This window comes from Centroberyx gerrardi, chromosome 11 (assembly GCF_048128805.1).
Source record: "Centroberyx gerrardi isolate f3 chromosome 11, fCenGer3.hap1.cur.20231027, whole genome shotgun sequence".
Taxonomy (NCBI): domain Eukaryota; kingdom Metazoa; phylum Chordata; class Actinopteri; order Beryciformes; family Berycidae; genus Centroberyx; species Centroberyx gerrardi.
The window spans coordinates 19805596-19820583 of NC_136007.1; the positions used below are offsets into that span (position 1 = coordinate 19805596).

The 14988-nt window shown below is 40.2% G+C and overlaps 2 protein-coding genes across 3 annotated transcripts in view; one reads left to right on the forward strand and one right to left on the reverse strand.

Moving 5' to 3' along the window:
• Positions 1–545: 545 nt before the first annotated feature.
• radx (RPA1 related single stranded DNA binding protein) lies at positions 546–8162 on the forward strand. 2 transcript variants are annotated; one of them, XM_078286641.1, is made up of 16 exons: positions 546–1146; positions 1720–1862; positions 2047–2239; positions 2661–2769; positions 2994–3094; positions 3237–3356; positions 3470–3565; positions 3675–3842; positions 4252–4409; positions 4491–4648; positions 4796–4843; positions 4923–5038; positions 5174–5410; positions 6639–6821; positions 7024–7197; positions 7455–8162. In XM_078286641.1, the coding sequence occupies exons 1-15, from the start codon at positions 546–548 to the stop codon at positions 7155–7157; spliced, it is 2565 nt and encodes an 854-aa protein (XP_078142767.1). In that variant the 3' UTR covers positions 7158–7197; positions 7455–8162. The 2 variants fall into 2 exon arrangements, with proteins under 2 accessions (XP_078142767.1, XP_071781524.2); XM_071925423.2 differs by having other exon boundaries at positions 7024–8162.
• A 5275-nt stretch (positions 8163–13437) lies between these two features.
• Positions 13438–14988, reverse strand: part of npas2 (neuronal PAS domain protein 2) — a 33753-nt gene continuing 32202 nt past the window's right edge. The window contains 1 exon segment of the mRNA XM_078286495.1: positions 13438–14409. Coding sequence (XP_078142621.1) covers positions 14188–14409 — 222 coding nt within the window. The 3' untranslated portion in view covers positions 13438–14187.

The window sequence follows — 14988 nt, forward strand, 5'->3', positions numbered from 1 at the left end:
CTCTATCTTTAACGAACTACAATTCACTTGTCGCGTAGATGACGTCAGTTCAAACCGACTCTCTTCTCAAGCGGGGAATTTAAAAATCATAATTGCCGATGTCCATTAGCCGGCTAGTTTTGAGTTCAAATTAAAGTATTCGTCTTGTCGAAAACCTCAGTACATCAGGTCATGTAGAGGAGATTTCTTATTTGCATTACCTTTTTTGTTCAGGGAAGAGAGTGACGTAATCAAACAGCACCAGTGTTGTTGTTCTGTTGGACTGCCTGTTCGCTAAAGCGTCTTGGACTAACGTTACCAAGAAGCTTTTGAGCCTCATACCATAAAATTGCTGGGGGAAACTTTATTCTTGTATTTAATCAGATGGTTAACTGAACACAGTTGCCAACATTATCATGCTGGATGGCTGGAAGGGCTGCCGTTAGCGGGATAGCTAGCGTTAAAGTTAGTTAGCAAACAAGCTAAGATGGGATAACTTTGTGACAACAGCGGCAACGACAAAACGGCTAGTTCACCAAGCTACAGTCAGGTATCTGAGCTCCCTAATGGAGAATACAGCGTCTTATTCAGCGTCAGTGACTCAAATTTCTCAAGTGTCTTTCCTGCGCACGACGTTGGAGCGATTAGTCTCTACACAGTCTCTCAAACTAAAAACAGAGGAAGTGGTTCCTGTTGCTGTCGTTGCTCTTCAGAGATACTTGTCGGAGCAAACTGATGGACCTCAGCAGCAGCAGCAGCAACTCGACAGTTACAGCTATGACGTGACACTTACTGATGGGGTTTGGCAGGCAAAATGCTTTCTTGACAGTAGTTTAAATCATCTGGTGCACAGGAATATCCTCAGGACTGGAACCGACATCAGCATCACCGAGTGCTCTTTTGTTTACAACGAAAGGAGACTGGGACATGGTTATATTTGCATTGAAAAGGTCAAATGTGGTTCACAGAGTTCTGGTATTCTGCCCAGTGTAAATGATGTGAATGATCTTCCTATGCTCATCAAGCCTGGCATGGAGAGTATGGCACTGCAAAGCGACGTGCCCCTTCAGGTGAGCCGCAGACATTACCTGCCTCTGTGGAATAACGACGATCCTGAAGGCAACATTTGGACGTCACATGCCCCCACACCTGATGTGGTGCTGGATGGTGAGATATAACACTTTCTCTGTCCCATTCTGATCTCATTTGCATGACTGGTCATTTTGAGGTGGGCTTTTTTCACTTCATTTCCTAATAACTAATGCAACTGCATTATCTGTAAACCAGAGAGCCACAGTTGGAACACAGTTGGGGTTTAAAAGATAAGCAGCATTGAAATGGACAATCTCTTGTGATGTGATTCAAACATAAGTTCAGCCACACCAGTATATTACTATGAGGAGTAGGCCTGTAGGAAGTGTGTGTGTATGTGTATGTTGGGTTGGCTCATTTATAGGGATGGTTAGTCAGTGTTGGCAGGTATAAATCTATTCTGTCCTTATGACCTTATTGCAAGGAAACAGTTGCAATATTTATCAAAATAATCAAAATGGGATTTTTTTTGTCCATATCATTAAGTCCTAATTGGAACACATTCCAAAGCGTTATGCTTATCTATTAAGAATAGATACAATATATTTTGCATGACCTTAACTGGTTAAAAATACAAAAAACACTTGTGCCATCAAACTGCAGAGAAAATCCTGATGGTGTGTTGTATGCAATGCTTTCCTTCGCTAGTGTCCAAGATCACCCTCCTGTGTGACCTGGAGTCATCATGTAGAAACACATGGAAACCTCTCCCTCTCTTGGTGAGGATAATACACAAATCCAGATTACGGTACTATGGAAAGTTTGGACTCAAGATCGATTACCCCTACCAGGTGAGTTTTACACCACCAAGAGTTTGGAATTTGAATCTCTCAGTTTGGGTAGAGAGATGACAGCAGGATCTGGGCAGCCTCTCCCATCATTCCTACTTATTTTATCACAGTTACTAATGCTTCATTATTATGCTGTGACAGAGTAGCCTACTTGGTTTTCACTTCATGCTCTTTCATATTACAGGCGTATTTTGAAGTTGCTGACCAGAGTGGCACAATGTCCCTCGTGCTTTGGAATGAACTTTGTCCAGAGTTTTACCAGAGACTGGATGTAGGAACAGTGTTGTACCTCCAAAACTATAGCCTAAAGCCGAGCTATGCAAACAGGTCTCACCCTCAAATGGACCACCACAGAATGAAGATCTTTAAATCTGTAGGTATGTGGCCTCTGCAATTGTTGGATTGTTGGAATTCTGTAGTTGGTACATGCAATTAAAAATTAAAATGTATATTTCAGATAAATCTGAACAGGTTGTATGGGAATCTTTGCAAGTTTCATATTTTGAATGTGAGTTTCCCAGTATTTTAATGTATATCAGTATTATTTGAAAATGTCACCTGTTCAAGCATTCTTCATTCTCCAGGGTTTCACATTAACAGGGTCCCTAAGTCTGGGAAAATCTGGAAAATGAAAGTGACAATTTCCAGGTTTTGAAAAGTTTTGTATGGAAAATTTTGGAAAAATATTGTTGTTCAGTCCTCATTCCATCAGGGGAATCTGAAAGGACTGGTGGAAAGCCACCACCACCCCACCAATACACATCGCTTCATCGTCGTCTTCATTTGTGTTTCTCCCAGAGATCTGCCTGAATCCTCGGAACCCAGCTTCAGTCGTCACTGTGGTCTCACCGAAGAATGTTCTTCCTCAGTGGGGCCTGCCTGAGGTTGCCTACCAGTTCACCACCAGGTAATGAGGAAGCCTGTGTTGCCCTCTTGTTCTTTACACCTTTCCTTCTTTAATTTATCTAGTAGTCAAGGTGTGCATACTGTGTTCTTTTGTGTTTTGGTTTATGTAAGTGCAAAGGAACTGTGATTTATCACTTGGTGTATGTTTGCATGCTGTTCCAAAAATTGTGTTGTTATGATTTCAGTTTGGTAAAAAATACTTTTAAATCTTAAATTTTCTTACAGGTCAGAGTTGGAGAATTTAGCCAACAATTCAGCATGTGATGTGATTGGTTTGGTAACATTTGTAGGTCGCGTTGAGAGAGTTAGGAGTAAAGGGAACAAGGGTAAGAAATGCTGTTCATATCTCAATTTATATATTGGAAATTATTTATTATTCATTATTTATTAATTGTAGAAAAGCACGCTGCTGATTTTCTGCATTATTCTGCTTTATTTATTGGTAGACCATGATTCTCTTTGTTTTAGGTCCAGAAAAATACTGGTCACATCGTTGGATCCATGCAGTCGATGGAACATCCAACCATCCTTTCATCTTGGAGATTTTTTCCTCCTCTCAACCAGAAATTTTCAATCATGTATGCCCAAGTAAGTCAGCTTTTTTGCGCACTATCGACTCCTATGTGATCACTGCCACATTTAATTTAAGCTTTTACACCTATGGAAATATTACTAGCAAAGTACCGTTATCTCTTCCACAGTGACCTACCTGGTTTGCACTCAGATGAGAGTGTGTCAGGTGGAAGGCTCTCCGCCCTACCTCACCAGCAGCTGTGAGACTGAGATGTTCATTACAGGTAAGAAAGGCTGTAATGCTAAGTACATGATAAACAGTCAGCTGCACATATGGGGTAACGCTGTCTGTGTAATATTGTCTCAGCAGTTGGTACTGTATCTCTACAACAGGCTACCACAAACGTCAGCCATACGTGTGTGACCCCAGGGTGAAGAGCTTCATCCAGTGGACCAAGACTCTGAAGGACAACGTCGTCCTCCAGAAGACAGCTGTCGGCGGCCATTATTTCTTCCCTCATGCCCCGCGGGTCTTCACCCAGTCGATGGCAGATAACTCAGGTGAGATAACAAACCCAGGAGAACAATTTTCTTCAGCCTCTTTGTAGCTTCAGAAAGGATTCACATGGCTTGGCCTTTTTTTTGTTGTTGACATTTTATTGTGCTACAAAATGATTTCAAAATGCACTTATTAGAGTTTTTGTGCGCGCTCATTAGTTTTTCCCCATGTGTGGAAGAACACATTCATGGCATGGAATGATGGTTGAACATAATTATTATGGACTCTGCTTCAGTACTATACCATAGTGAGGGTGGCTTTGTTCTCTTGTGGTTGGCAGGAAAGTCCAGTGTTTGTACAAGTATATTTTCAAATATCCTTTACTTGAAAGATACTTTTACTGTATTTCTTTTAGATTGCTTCGCCTTCTTTAGTGTTTGATTGAATATATGCTTCATCTTCATCTCCCAGATCAAGTCCCTCTGGTTGCGGCAGCTGACTTGAAGAGGGAGTTGGAAGCCCTGCAATACAGGGAGCATAAACGACTCGCTATTCAAGGACAGATCATGGCTGTGCGACACCTGAAATGCCCCAAGGACGCAGCGTTGCAAGGAACAAACAAGGAGCAGGTCATAGAGATTATTTCAAAACACCTTTCCAATAACGGTGACCCTTATAAGTTATAAAATATTACAACTTTTGTGCTATAGGAGCCAGATGTTTCTCCTGACATGGCTGTAGGAGCTGTGCCAGACACACACAGCGATCAAAGGACAGCTGAGCTGGCAGAGAGTTCGACTACCAGGGAAACGTCACCCTCTGCTAAGAAGATCTCAACAAGCAAAAGGAAAAGAAAATTTCAATTGAGGTAAGTTGTAAGTTCCTTCAAAGAAATGCGTAAGCTTGACATTGAAACACTATTCGTACTACTGCGGATAGTAGGAGCAAATTCTGACAATTCTACAGTATGTTTTGTATGTTTCTTGAATTTGAATGCCTTAAACATGTTTTTCAGAGGCGGCCAGCGGTCCTACATGACTCGTGCTAGAATGCAAACAAAAAGGTAATGCAGATTCAGTAATGGTAATGGTAATCAGTAAACCACTCAGACCATTTTGAGCTCCATGCCTGCTCACCCACAGGGCGGCTGGGCGTGATGCTGCAGTGGAGGGACAAGAGGAGGAAGAAGAGAGTGATTCTGGATCAGAGGAGGTGCAGGATGAGGAAGGTGGTCTACAACAGCCAGGTTTAAATCAAGGTACATTTGTTGCACTGCAGGTTTACTCTGGTATATGCTGTCAGCTATGCTGTCAGCCTTTATTGAGTTAATAACCATGTCATCGCTTTGCTTTTGTTTAACTCCAAGAGTCACTGTTGTGTTTGTTTCCACCAGACTCTGATAGATTATCTTGGGAAAGCAGCGGTTGGCCGAAGCAACGGCAAGAAGTGTCTGAACATTTAGTTCAAGGCGGTCTGTACCCAGACAGCGTTTCTCGGAGGTTCACCTTTGACGAAAAGAGCCCTCTACTACAGTGGAGTAACCTTCAGCCTTCCCAGTGGACACCAGAGCAATCCACTGACCCCGTCCCGCCTGCGGTTTGCCCAGGATACTACCAGACAACTATATTGGGTAAAATACTGTTTTATAGTAACACTTACCTCTGATAGACAATAATGCTCTCATTGAAAGACAATACCAGTAGTTTTTGTTGGTCTTATGTAATTTTTGCCTTGGTATAAGCTAATATTTGAGTCTCTTTGTTTTACCATTCCCCCAGTCTTGGCTTGTCAAGCCATTCATGATTTCACAGGACTCTATGGAAACTGTATCCTCCAATTTTCCTAGATAATATCCTCTCTAAATTCTTCAGAGGTTATGGAGGTTGTCGGCCTTAGCTTTCTCTCTGTTGTGAGTAGCTCTCTCCATTGGTTGCGGTCTTGACTATTTTAAGATGGCAAGAGTTTTGCCTCTCCTGGAAAAAAAAGTCCCTTGATCAGTCAGTCCTGAGTAACTATAGACCTGTCCAAGTTACCATATGTCTGTTATTTAACCTTTATTTCACGTTTTCAATGGAGCCAAGTTACATACTACATGCATACTAAATAAAACAAAATAAGAATAAGAAATATCCCAAAAAAAACATTAATCAAAAGCAATTCATTCAATCATTGTTAATATTTACAATCAGATTTTTTAAATGGTCCAAGTTAACCAGTGCATCAAGTTTCAAAATGCAAGAGAGATCCAGGTTCAGCACAGTATCAGCACAGATCAGAGTGAACATGTGGCACCTGGAGCAGCAGCCAGGAAGCCCCAACTCTCCAGTCACTAACAGCACTAAATAAGGGGTAATTTGTGTAAGTGAACAATACCAGTGATGATCCCTTCTAGCAGAGAGAGATGGCCAGCCAGCCTTTCCATAAAAGACACAATGATGAGTGCTGCAGTGATCGAATGCCGAGTGACAGGCGGCATCAAGGGATTTCAGAGTGGAGGAAGCCGCACTTCTGTAAATTGTGTCTCCATAATCTAGAACTGAAAGAAAAGTTGACTCCACAAACGTCATCCTTCAAGTAGGGCTGGGCGATAATTCAATATTATTGTTAATCATCTTTCAGTGGAATCATATTGTGATGATATGATGATTTTGGGATATTGTGACACATAATTCTGCTGTCTGTCTTTTGCATACGTGAGCCAAATCGTGATATACAGCATATCGATATCGAAAGACATCCTTATGATTATCGTGATATTGATTTCCTTTGCACATCATAATGGACAAAGCATAACGATGACGCTGACTATTGTTAATGTCACTAATTGTCACCGCCCCTCATTCCCATCTTCTTGACAGGCATAAACAAGCAGCTAGCCATCGATGCAGCATTCTTTCCTGTGGTGTGGTCCGGGGATCCCAGAGCTGCAGGTCTTCCTCAGGAGCCCCATGGCAACACGCTGCTGTCCTGCCTCTCTTCAGGTTTCCTCTGCCCTCTCAGTGACCCAGTGAGCCAGAGTGAGGCCGCGCTTCCCGAGCCAGGTAGCCGCCGCACTGTGATGAGGGGGAGGCGGCCACACACAGTCAGGAAGCAGCCACTACACACTTTGGCCTTGGCAGAGGCTCGCACGCTTGTAATTTAGCATCAAAGTGTGGCTGCCAACTTTGTTTGTTGCAGAATCAGCCAGATAAACGGTTTATTCTTAATTAACTCTAACTCTTAACACTGTTTTTTTCCTTGCAGAGGAAATCTTAGTGACTGCCAAGGAGTTGGAAGATACACATGTTGTGTGTGTCCTGGACCTCTGTCATCTGGGTGGAGATGCGGTGGAGGTCCTGATCAACAAGGTGTACAGAGTGACAGATCTGTCTGTCTAGATGTTACAAGAGTGCAGGTGTTGCGAGAAAATGTCCTCAGGTAATTAGCCTCAGCATAAATGTTAATCATGTACTTTTTTTTACATTTTGGATAGTCACAGCAACTCGCTAATGAAATCTGTATAAAGAAACAATTTACTTTTGTTTGACCAAAATTGAATTGACATTTGTTATTTCTCTAATTCTGTGTTGCACATGTAAAATCACATTTACATGATTAATTTTACTTTCATCTTTTGAAGAGAGGCAAATTATATTTTGTTCTATTAAAAACTAGTTTTGCTGTGTTTGCTTTAGACAAAGGTACTAGGTCCAATAAGTTACCTGTAGTACTGACTGTGACTTGGTTTAGTCTACAAAGAAGGACGGGAACTTCAACTCCTGCAAACCAGGAAGCTTTGGCTGCAGACCTGCCTGACATGAACAAGGAACTCCTCACATTGTAGACTCCACACATTACTCACACTACTAATTACTCAGCATTTTGAGGAAAGAATGATATTTTGGATGGCTACCATCAAATCATATAGAGTGGGTATTTGTTTTCTCATAATATCACAGATGGCTGTCTAGTTAGCCATCCACCAAGGTTTGAATAATTAAAAAATACTCTAATGAAACAGTTTATCGTGGAGAAAGAGCATCTGCTCAGCTTTGCAAAGCCTGGATGAGACACGTTTTAGTATTTGGAATGACTCAAATGATCTAGCTGTATTGTCTCACAAGTCAATGCCTAATGCATTACAACTGATAGAAATCTCATGTTACCTCCTCCCATTCAAAAATTAAATGTTAGGGAATCGGACAGAATCAGCTTTGTCAGGTTGTGTGTGTGTGTGTTTGTAGCATGTACAGAAATGAGACTCGCCACACTTGACTAGCTTAAGAAAGCTGTGGTCCAGTTGGCTTGAACAGTCCCAACTTGTCGCTTTTATTCATTTGTATTTATTTCCTCTGTGAATTGATGTAAATCATTCTTGTAAATTTTTTCAGTGCTGATAAACCTTTTTCCTCTCGTATTCAGCTCCTGCTTGAGTTCTTCTTTTCACATATTAAGCTTAGGCAGAGATTGATACTCGTATTTCTTTCTGATGTGATGTTTGGTTTGCTCCATTGTTGTTCCAAGGTCACACAGCGGAGAAACCAGTCTGTACATGAATAAATTCATAATTCTCTAAATAAACAATTCTCTCAGAATAGCAATGCATATGTTTAAAAATATTTATTTTCAAATATTTCACAATATCCAGGTTGATTTATAAATAATTCAATATAACATTATATAATTAATATCCAAGATATTTTAGAATGTAAACTTATTTATTAATTTCTTTTAAAACAATATTAACAATATTTAAAGCTTATTTTGATGGTAAATACAGAAAAAAGAACAAGCCATACAAGTGACTGTGCAACACCAACTTGAACGCAAAAGAAAGCCTCACCTCCTCTAGTAAGACACTTCATTATCTGTTACAAAATTACTTTAATTTTAAAATCATGTAACATACATATGCAATCTATTAGACATATAAAATAAACAACTATATATTCTAAACTTTTTTTACATTCTATTATACAATATATTCAATGTTTGTTTCTGCATTGAACCTGCAGAAATGGCTGTTGTACCAGGTTTGTTTTGTTCATACCCTGGTAGATTTTATACAGAAAGCATCGATTTGACTGTCCACTCTTATACCCAAGTTGGCAGTCACTATTTTAGAGATCATAAAAGTAGCAATTAAAATGTGATTAAAATCACATACCTTCAAAAAGATTGACACTTAATGGAAAAATCCATGAAGAAAAAAAAAAAAAGCATTCTGAAAGTGCAGCAACTACTGCTTGGGAGAGCGTTTTAACTCAACTACTGAGGAGAAGGGTACCGTTTGATCTAATGTAGAATTTACCATAAACAAACACACATCAGTGAACATTTGGGCAACTGAAGCAATACACACCTAACAAGCAGTGGCTCTCAAAACCTTGACAAACATCTGGGGGAGAAGGGGTGATTTGTCTAAAGCAAATTATTCAGGGCATAACCCACGATCGGAGCACAATGCATAAACTATTACAACATGATTCACTCACTGTTGAGTTTAATTAGCAGGCATTTTCTTCAACCAGCTTCACAAGGCAAATAACAATAGGATACGATATTTTGCATACAGGCATGGACTGAAAAATATCTTTGTATGATGCGTTTAGATGGAGACCAACCTCAAGGAGGAATTCCACCATCACTGACTTTCAGATTGATATTCCACATTTTCCTAAAATTTCCCGAGATTTTTTTTCAGCAGTTGAATGGGTTTTGAGTAATGAACTCAAATGAAAATGTTACTTTCCTGTTGCTGTATCAAACGTAGAATTATGGGAAATGCACGTTTGATATAGGTAAGGGAAAATGACTCAGATTTTCTTTCAGCCATCTCAGACAATTCAATTTGATGATGTAGAATTGCATTTTCCTTTCTTTCTTAAAAGCGAGTAACTCAAAACTCACGAAACTGGAGGAAAGGGAAAATGACTGTTTGCAGGATAACAACTCGAGTCAATTTTGGTGGAATTACCTTTTAAAGATAAAGCCTGCTGCCAAACTGAAGGAAACAACATTAAGCGTCTGAATATGGCCAAGGGCAGAGACACAGCAGGACAGCTTTACTGCACCCTGGCATGAACGTCTGGAAATCTGCTGGAGGAGTACAACAATATTCAGCCACAAGAGATTTCATATAATTTGGTTTTTTTCCCCATTGGTCGGGTTAAAAGTGTCAGCCGCTGCTCCAGAATCTCACTTATAAAAGCCACTGACGTTTTGACTGTATTTTGTCATCAGCAGACACGTCACACTGTGGGAAAATGGTTCTACAACGGTCCCGAAGTTTCCATAAAATGGCTTACTAACATCATTAGCATTCCTCATTGAAACCAGCTAATTATGCCCTTTGGTTTCAATGGGCATAACAATACTGCATGGGAAGCTATTTTAGAGAAACTGTAGGACAAATGCTGAACCCTTTTCCAGTGTGACAAGTGTCTATTAAGGGCAAATAACCAACAGATATTCAAAATGTCAAAGCCCAGTGAGCCCAGTGGATGAGGGCAGTATCATCCTGCAAGAGGCCGCTGACATCATTATAGGAACGTCCAACCAGAGGGCGATCACTCAAAATGACTGTATTTGTTGGCATTTACCTTAGTAGACTTAAACAACGCCAGGAAAAGGCACTGCCACCTGTTTTCAACGTATTTTGTATCTCTCATTTACTCATTTGTTTCCTTCATTTTAGCAGCATTCTGTACTTTTTTTCACCAACTGTCAAAAAAAAAAAAATGACACTTTGTATTTAATTTGCCTCAAAAGATCTGAATGGGAAACAGAAATGGCCAACAGTGTATTTCTGAAACAATATATCACTGAGAAAAGACTTTAATGAGGCTGGACTGGAGGCTAAAAATTTCTATTTGATCTACCATGGCCGTTCTTTACCAGCTCCTGGCATCACGTCCCACCCAGGCGGACTACGTCTTGTTAAGTGCTGCAGCTGCTCCAATAGACTCTGTAGTGACACAACGTGTAGGCCTACCTTACAAAAGATACTGCTGATATTAATGGTTGAAGGAATGTTAAGATATTTTCATAAAAAAATATTTCCATATAATTTACATGGTACAATGGCTTATTATACACCTCTATATACAGAGTACATCTGCTCTGAAACATTTAAACAGTATAAATTAACATTCTTCTTTTCAAATTGACATTGCACATAGTAAAATGTAAAACGGCACTGAACTTACATGCTGAAAGTATTCTAAAACTTTGAGTCTTTAACCAGTATGAACAGCACCAGTCTTGAAAGTGACTACAACAGACCAAGCGGTACCTCGCTAACTGTAATGTGTAGAGCTAAGACATTAGACCAAACCGTCATGTCGACCATCAAGGGCTGTTTTCATAAAGTGTAGCAGAGTTATATGTTCCACAGTGACAATTTCAGAAAAGCTGAGTCAACGAGAACCATTTTTTCCTACTGAGCTATTTGGGTACGACTACGTAACCCAGGGAACAAATGAATCAGTCAGAGTTTAAGAGTTTAAATTATATAGTTCTATAAGTCTCTGATGCAGGCAATTATGTGCTTACTTTTGCAAGTGGTCTGTTTGATTGTCATTTACAAAAGAGAGTAATTTGTCTCTGGTGTGTCAGGTGGATTTTCTAAATAGAAATCTTTCCCTAAGTCGGGTGTCGGACACCGTATCCAATACAAGCAGTTCAGCTGCTCATCAGGCTGTACGACTACACTCCAAACCTCACAACACTTGTTTTCACTGTACTATTATTGTTATGTCAGATTATTGCACTGCTGTCTTCTGAGACTGCTGCACTGAGCAGTACAACCAATATTTGGTTCATAAATATATTTAAATCTGCTAACCTTTATAACCAACTTGGGAGTGACGGTTAGGTTAGGAGTGCAGTTATAAGAACTGATAAGCAGCTGCACGTGTCACAATAAAGTTCCCATAGCTAAACCAACACATACAAGTCTCTCTCTTAAAACATCTGATGGACTGAAAAGATTAATAATTGTCAAAAAAAAATGTAACCAGCACATTATGAAAATAAGTTTTTAACCTACTGAAATACTGAGAGGACTGCTGCTACAAATAACCTGAGAAAATTTCAGCTGTATGAACAAACATTAATGTTTGAGAATTACAATGATTCTTTTAGTCTTTCAATTGAATTTTCTTAAATCACTGCAGCAGTTTACTTCATGATGTTTAATAAAATAATGCAGTGGAGGTTACTGTAGTGCCTTGGGCAAATTAAACAATAATTTACTATTGCTGCTGTTGGCAATTGATTTTCTGAGATCATGTTCATGGTAGGATGCAATGTTTCATTTACTGTTTTCTGCTATGTTTAAGTTATGTTATGGATAAGTTATGGACGTTGATTTATGTGCGTTTTACTGGTATTGTTCCAGACCATTGAACTAGTGTAAAATTCATAAGTGGACCTTTAATAAAAAAGTTTGAGTACCCGCGATTTAGGAGTTCCAACATAATTATAGGGGGGTTCAAACTTATTTTTTATCAACTTTGAAGTTTGCTGTGTTTAAAAGGTTTATGGGGAGAGAGAAGCTGACCATAACCTACATTGTCTGACTTCTTGTTAAGTCTACTAAAAGAATGACTTAATAAATATTGATAAAATCAATAAGTCAATACTGTTCAGAAACCGGATAGCAGGCCAAATCTCTCCCGAATCATTTTTCAGTGTTTCTAAGCTATTTATTTCAGCAAACTCTTTATACTAGAAATTTGTTGTATTGAGGTGTGGAAAACTACAATGAGCGACTCCCACTTTCTCATTTGACTCATCACCAATGACTCAAGGTGTTGTGAACTTCAGAAAACAGGGCCAAGCAAAATATATCCGGCCCAGAAAAAGAGGAGGCAACAGTTTGTACATGCGCTTTTCTTGTGAAAACAGTTTGCATTCTACCATGAACACAGATTTAGAGGGATAAGGCATTAAGACCAGTGTTGATCTTTCAGTGCCCAAGTGAATCCGTAAAACCAATATAACTAGTTTGTATATAAAATTACTTTCTCAATTTCCATACATTGTTTGAAATATGGTTAATAAATAGACATGAAATGATTTTGTAAAGGTTTCAGTAAATAGGTAAATTAATCTTATTAGATACCATTAAATCTGTGATTTTAAAGGATTTACTGATTGGAAATGGAAAGGTTGCAAAACGCACCCGACAGTGACAAATATATCCAATACAAATCTAGATGTCTTCTGTTCAAATTCTGATGTGGAAAATAATAAATTATGACCTATGAAAATATAACTTTGTATTTCAAATGGACCTGAGCTGGATTTTTAAAGCCGTAATCAGACAAAACCATCAAACCACACCATGAAAGTACCATGGTTGTTAAAGGCACATTTTTCCCCCTTCTGGAAACCTACTTCTCAGTTCAGGACTTGCGCTGCAGAGCTCATCAGCGCTCTGTCATCATTCTCAGTGACAGGTGGTGGGATAGTCATGACACCCCTTCTTCAGTCCCAGATTGAGGCTTTAAAAATCTAGATATAACTTTCTAATAATTACAGAATATTTCCCCAGCTTCCCAGTGTAGCGCATTACATCTACAATTCTTAAACCTGTTTGATTACGGATATGACGGTCATTTCACCGTTGCGTGTTTAACATTTCAGCCCCTTTCCAGTGACCTCACTTGCGAGCAAATCATTGGTTTCAGGGCAAAACGGGAGTAACATCTGATTCCTGCCAATTGCAACAGACACTGAAGTCGAGTCCCCAGTTACACAAATCCCTTTCTGAGATGAACCATTTGCAGCGGAGCCAAAAATCTGGGAGGATGGGGTTGATGATGCTGTTATGTCACAGGCTTGAAAAAGAACCCCACTATTAATCCATTATTTGTGTGGAGATATCATTTTCATTCATGGACTAACAGAGCTATTTCACTTTTGGATAATAGGGGACGGTACCAAAGTGCAAGCAGACACTTGGAGGAAAACCCTCTTTTAGTTGTTGGAAAACCTCCGCATGTAAACACGTGAAAGTACTGTTTTCTTTAGAACTGCGATAATCCACTTGTTCCAGCAGTGTCACCGATTGACGATTGTGACGAGGGCCAGTGATGAAGGCCCAGCACTTCAGTAAACAGACTCCAATCTGCCACAGAGCCGCCTCCTCGGATCCTCGGAGGTTGCGTCATGTCAATGCAGCCTCTGCTTGTGGTTCTCTCTCCAGTGGTACGAACCAGCTTTGTCTGAACAGGTGGCTTCTTACCAACAGTAAGGTCACAACACGCAATCTTACCCTTTCAAGCATTTTTTTTTTTTTTTGCTGCAGAGCTTGATGTCAAGTACGACTTCTTGTCTCTCGCAAACGCCACACACAGCATAACGTCACCAAAGCGGCGACGTATCGAAGGATATCTCGGCGCTCTCACAGAGTCAACCGGGCTACCGAGTCAGCATATTTCGGAAGTCTGAAACGCTGCCAGTCTGGTTTTGGGAATGTTGGTATTGCCTTTGTTGCTGTTGTGGCTGTTGCTGTTGTGCTTGTGGCAGTTGCTGTGTTTGCGGTTGCTGTTGGATATATCCCACAGTACTCTGCTGTGGGACATTAGTGGTGTGTAAGAATGCTGGAGTAGATCCACTGTGTAGAAGTCCTTGAGTCTGCATCTGTGGACATCAAAAATTGAGGATGTGAGTGACAAATGTACCGTGTCCAGCTGCCAGAACCCCTTTAACCAAGTTTTATCTCCAAATCTTTCCTGAATGGTCACCTAATCCTTGACTAAGGTGCATAAAGCCTCATTTCTACATGAGAGGTAACGGTGAACGCAGAGCTGCACAGGTCGTCTGCAGCGCCTGTAGAGGGTCGCAGAGAGGGACCGCAGACACGCCATGCTCCCCCTGAAAACAGAAACTACAGCGCACCACAGACCGAAGATATGCTGCAGATACATTGTTTGGCTTGTCAGAGAGGTGAGGCGAGTGTTCCAGTAAAAACACTAACTCGCGTCTGTTCTGGCCCTACTCGTACAAGAGGGACCAGTCTGAAGGGAGGTGAGCGGAGCAAGTTTGTCCGTACTGGCATCGTTATGACCCATCTTTTAGTGCAAAAAATGCAATGTAACCATGAGTTCCTGGCGAGAAATCATGAAAGTTCTGCAACTCGATACTAGGTGCAACATTACAAAAGTACAGTACTATAAATCAAGCTTAAAACTCCTTTCCTAGCATCCTTATGGTGCAGCT

Bases quoted from the DNA above. Each gene is read 5' to 3' on its own strand.
- radx (XM_071925423.2), top strand. From the start codon at position 546: ATGGAGAATACAGCGTCTTATTCAGCGTCAGTGACTCAAATTTCTCAA. The intron at 3,843-4,251 runs GTGAGATAACAA...TTCATCTCCCAG, and splicing joins GTCGATGGCAGATAACTCAG to ATCAAGTCCCTCTGGTTGCG. The intron at 4,844-4,922 runs GTAATGCAGATT...GCTCACCCACAG, and splicing joins GCTAGAATGCAAACAAAAAG to GGCGGCTGGGCGTGATGCTG.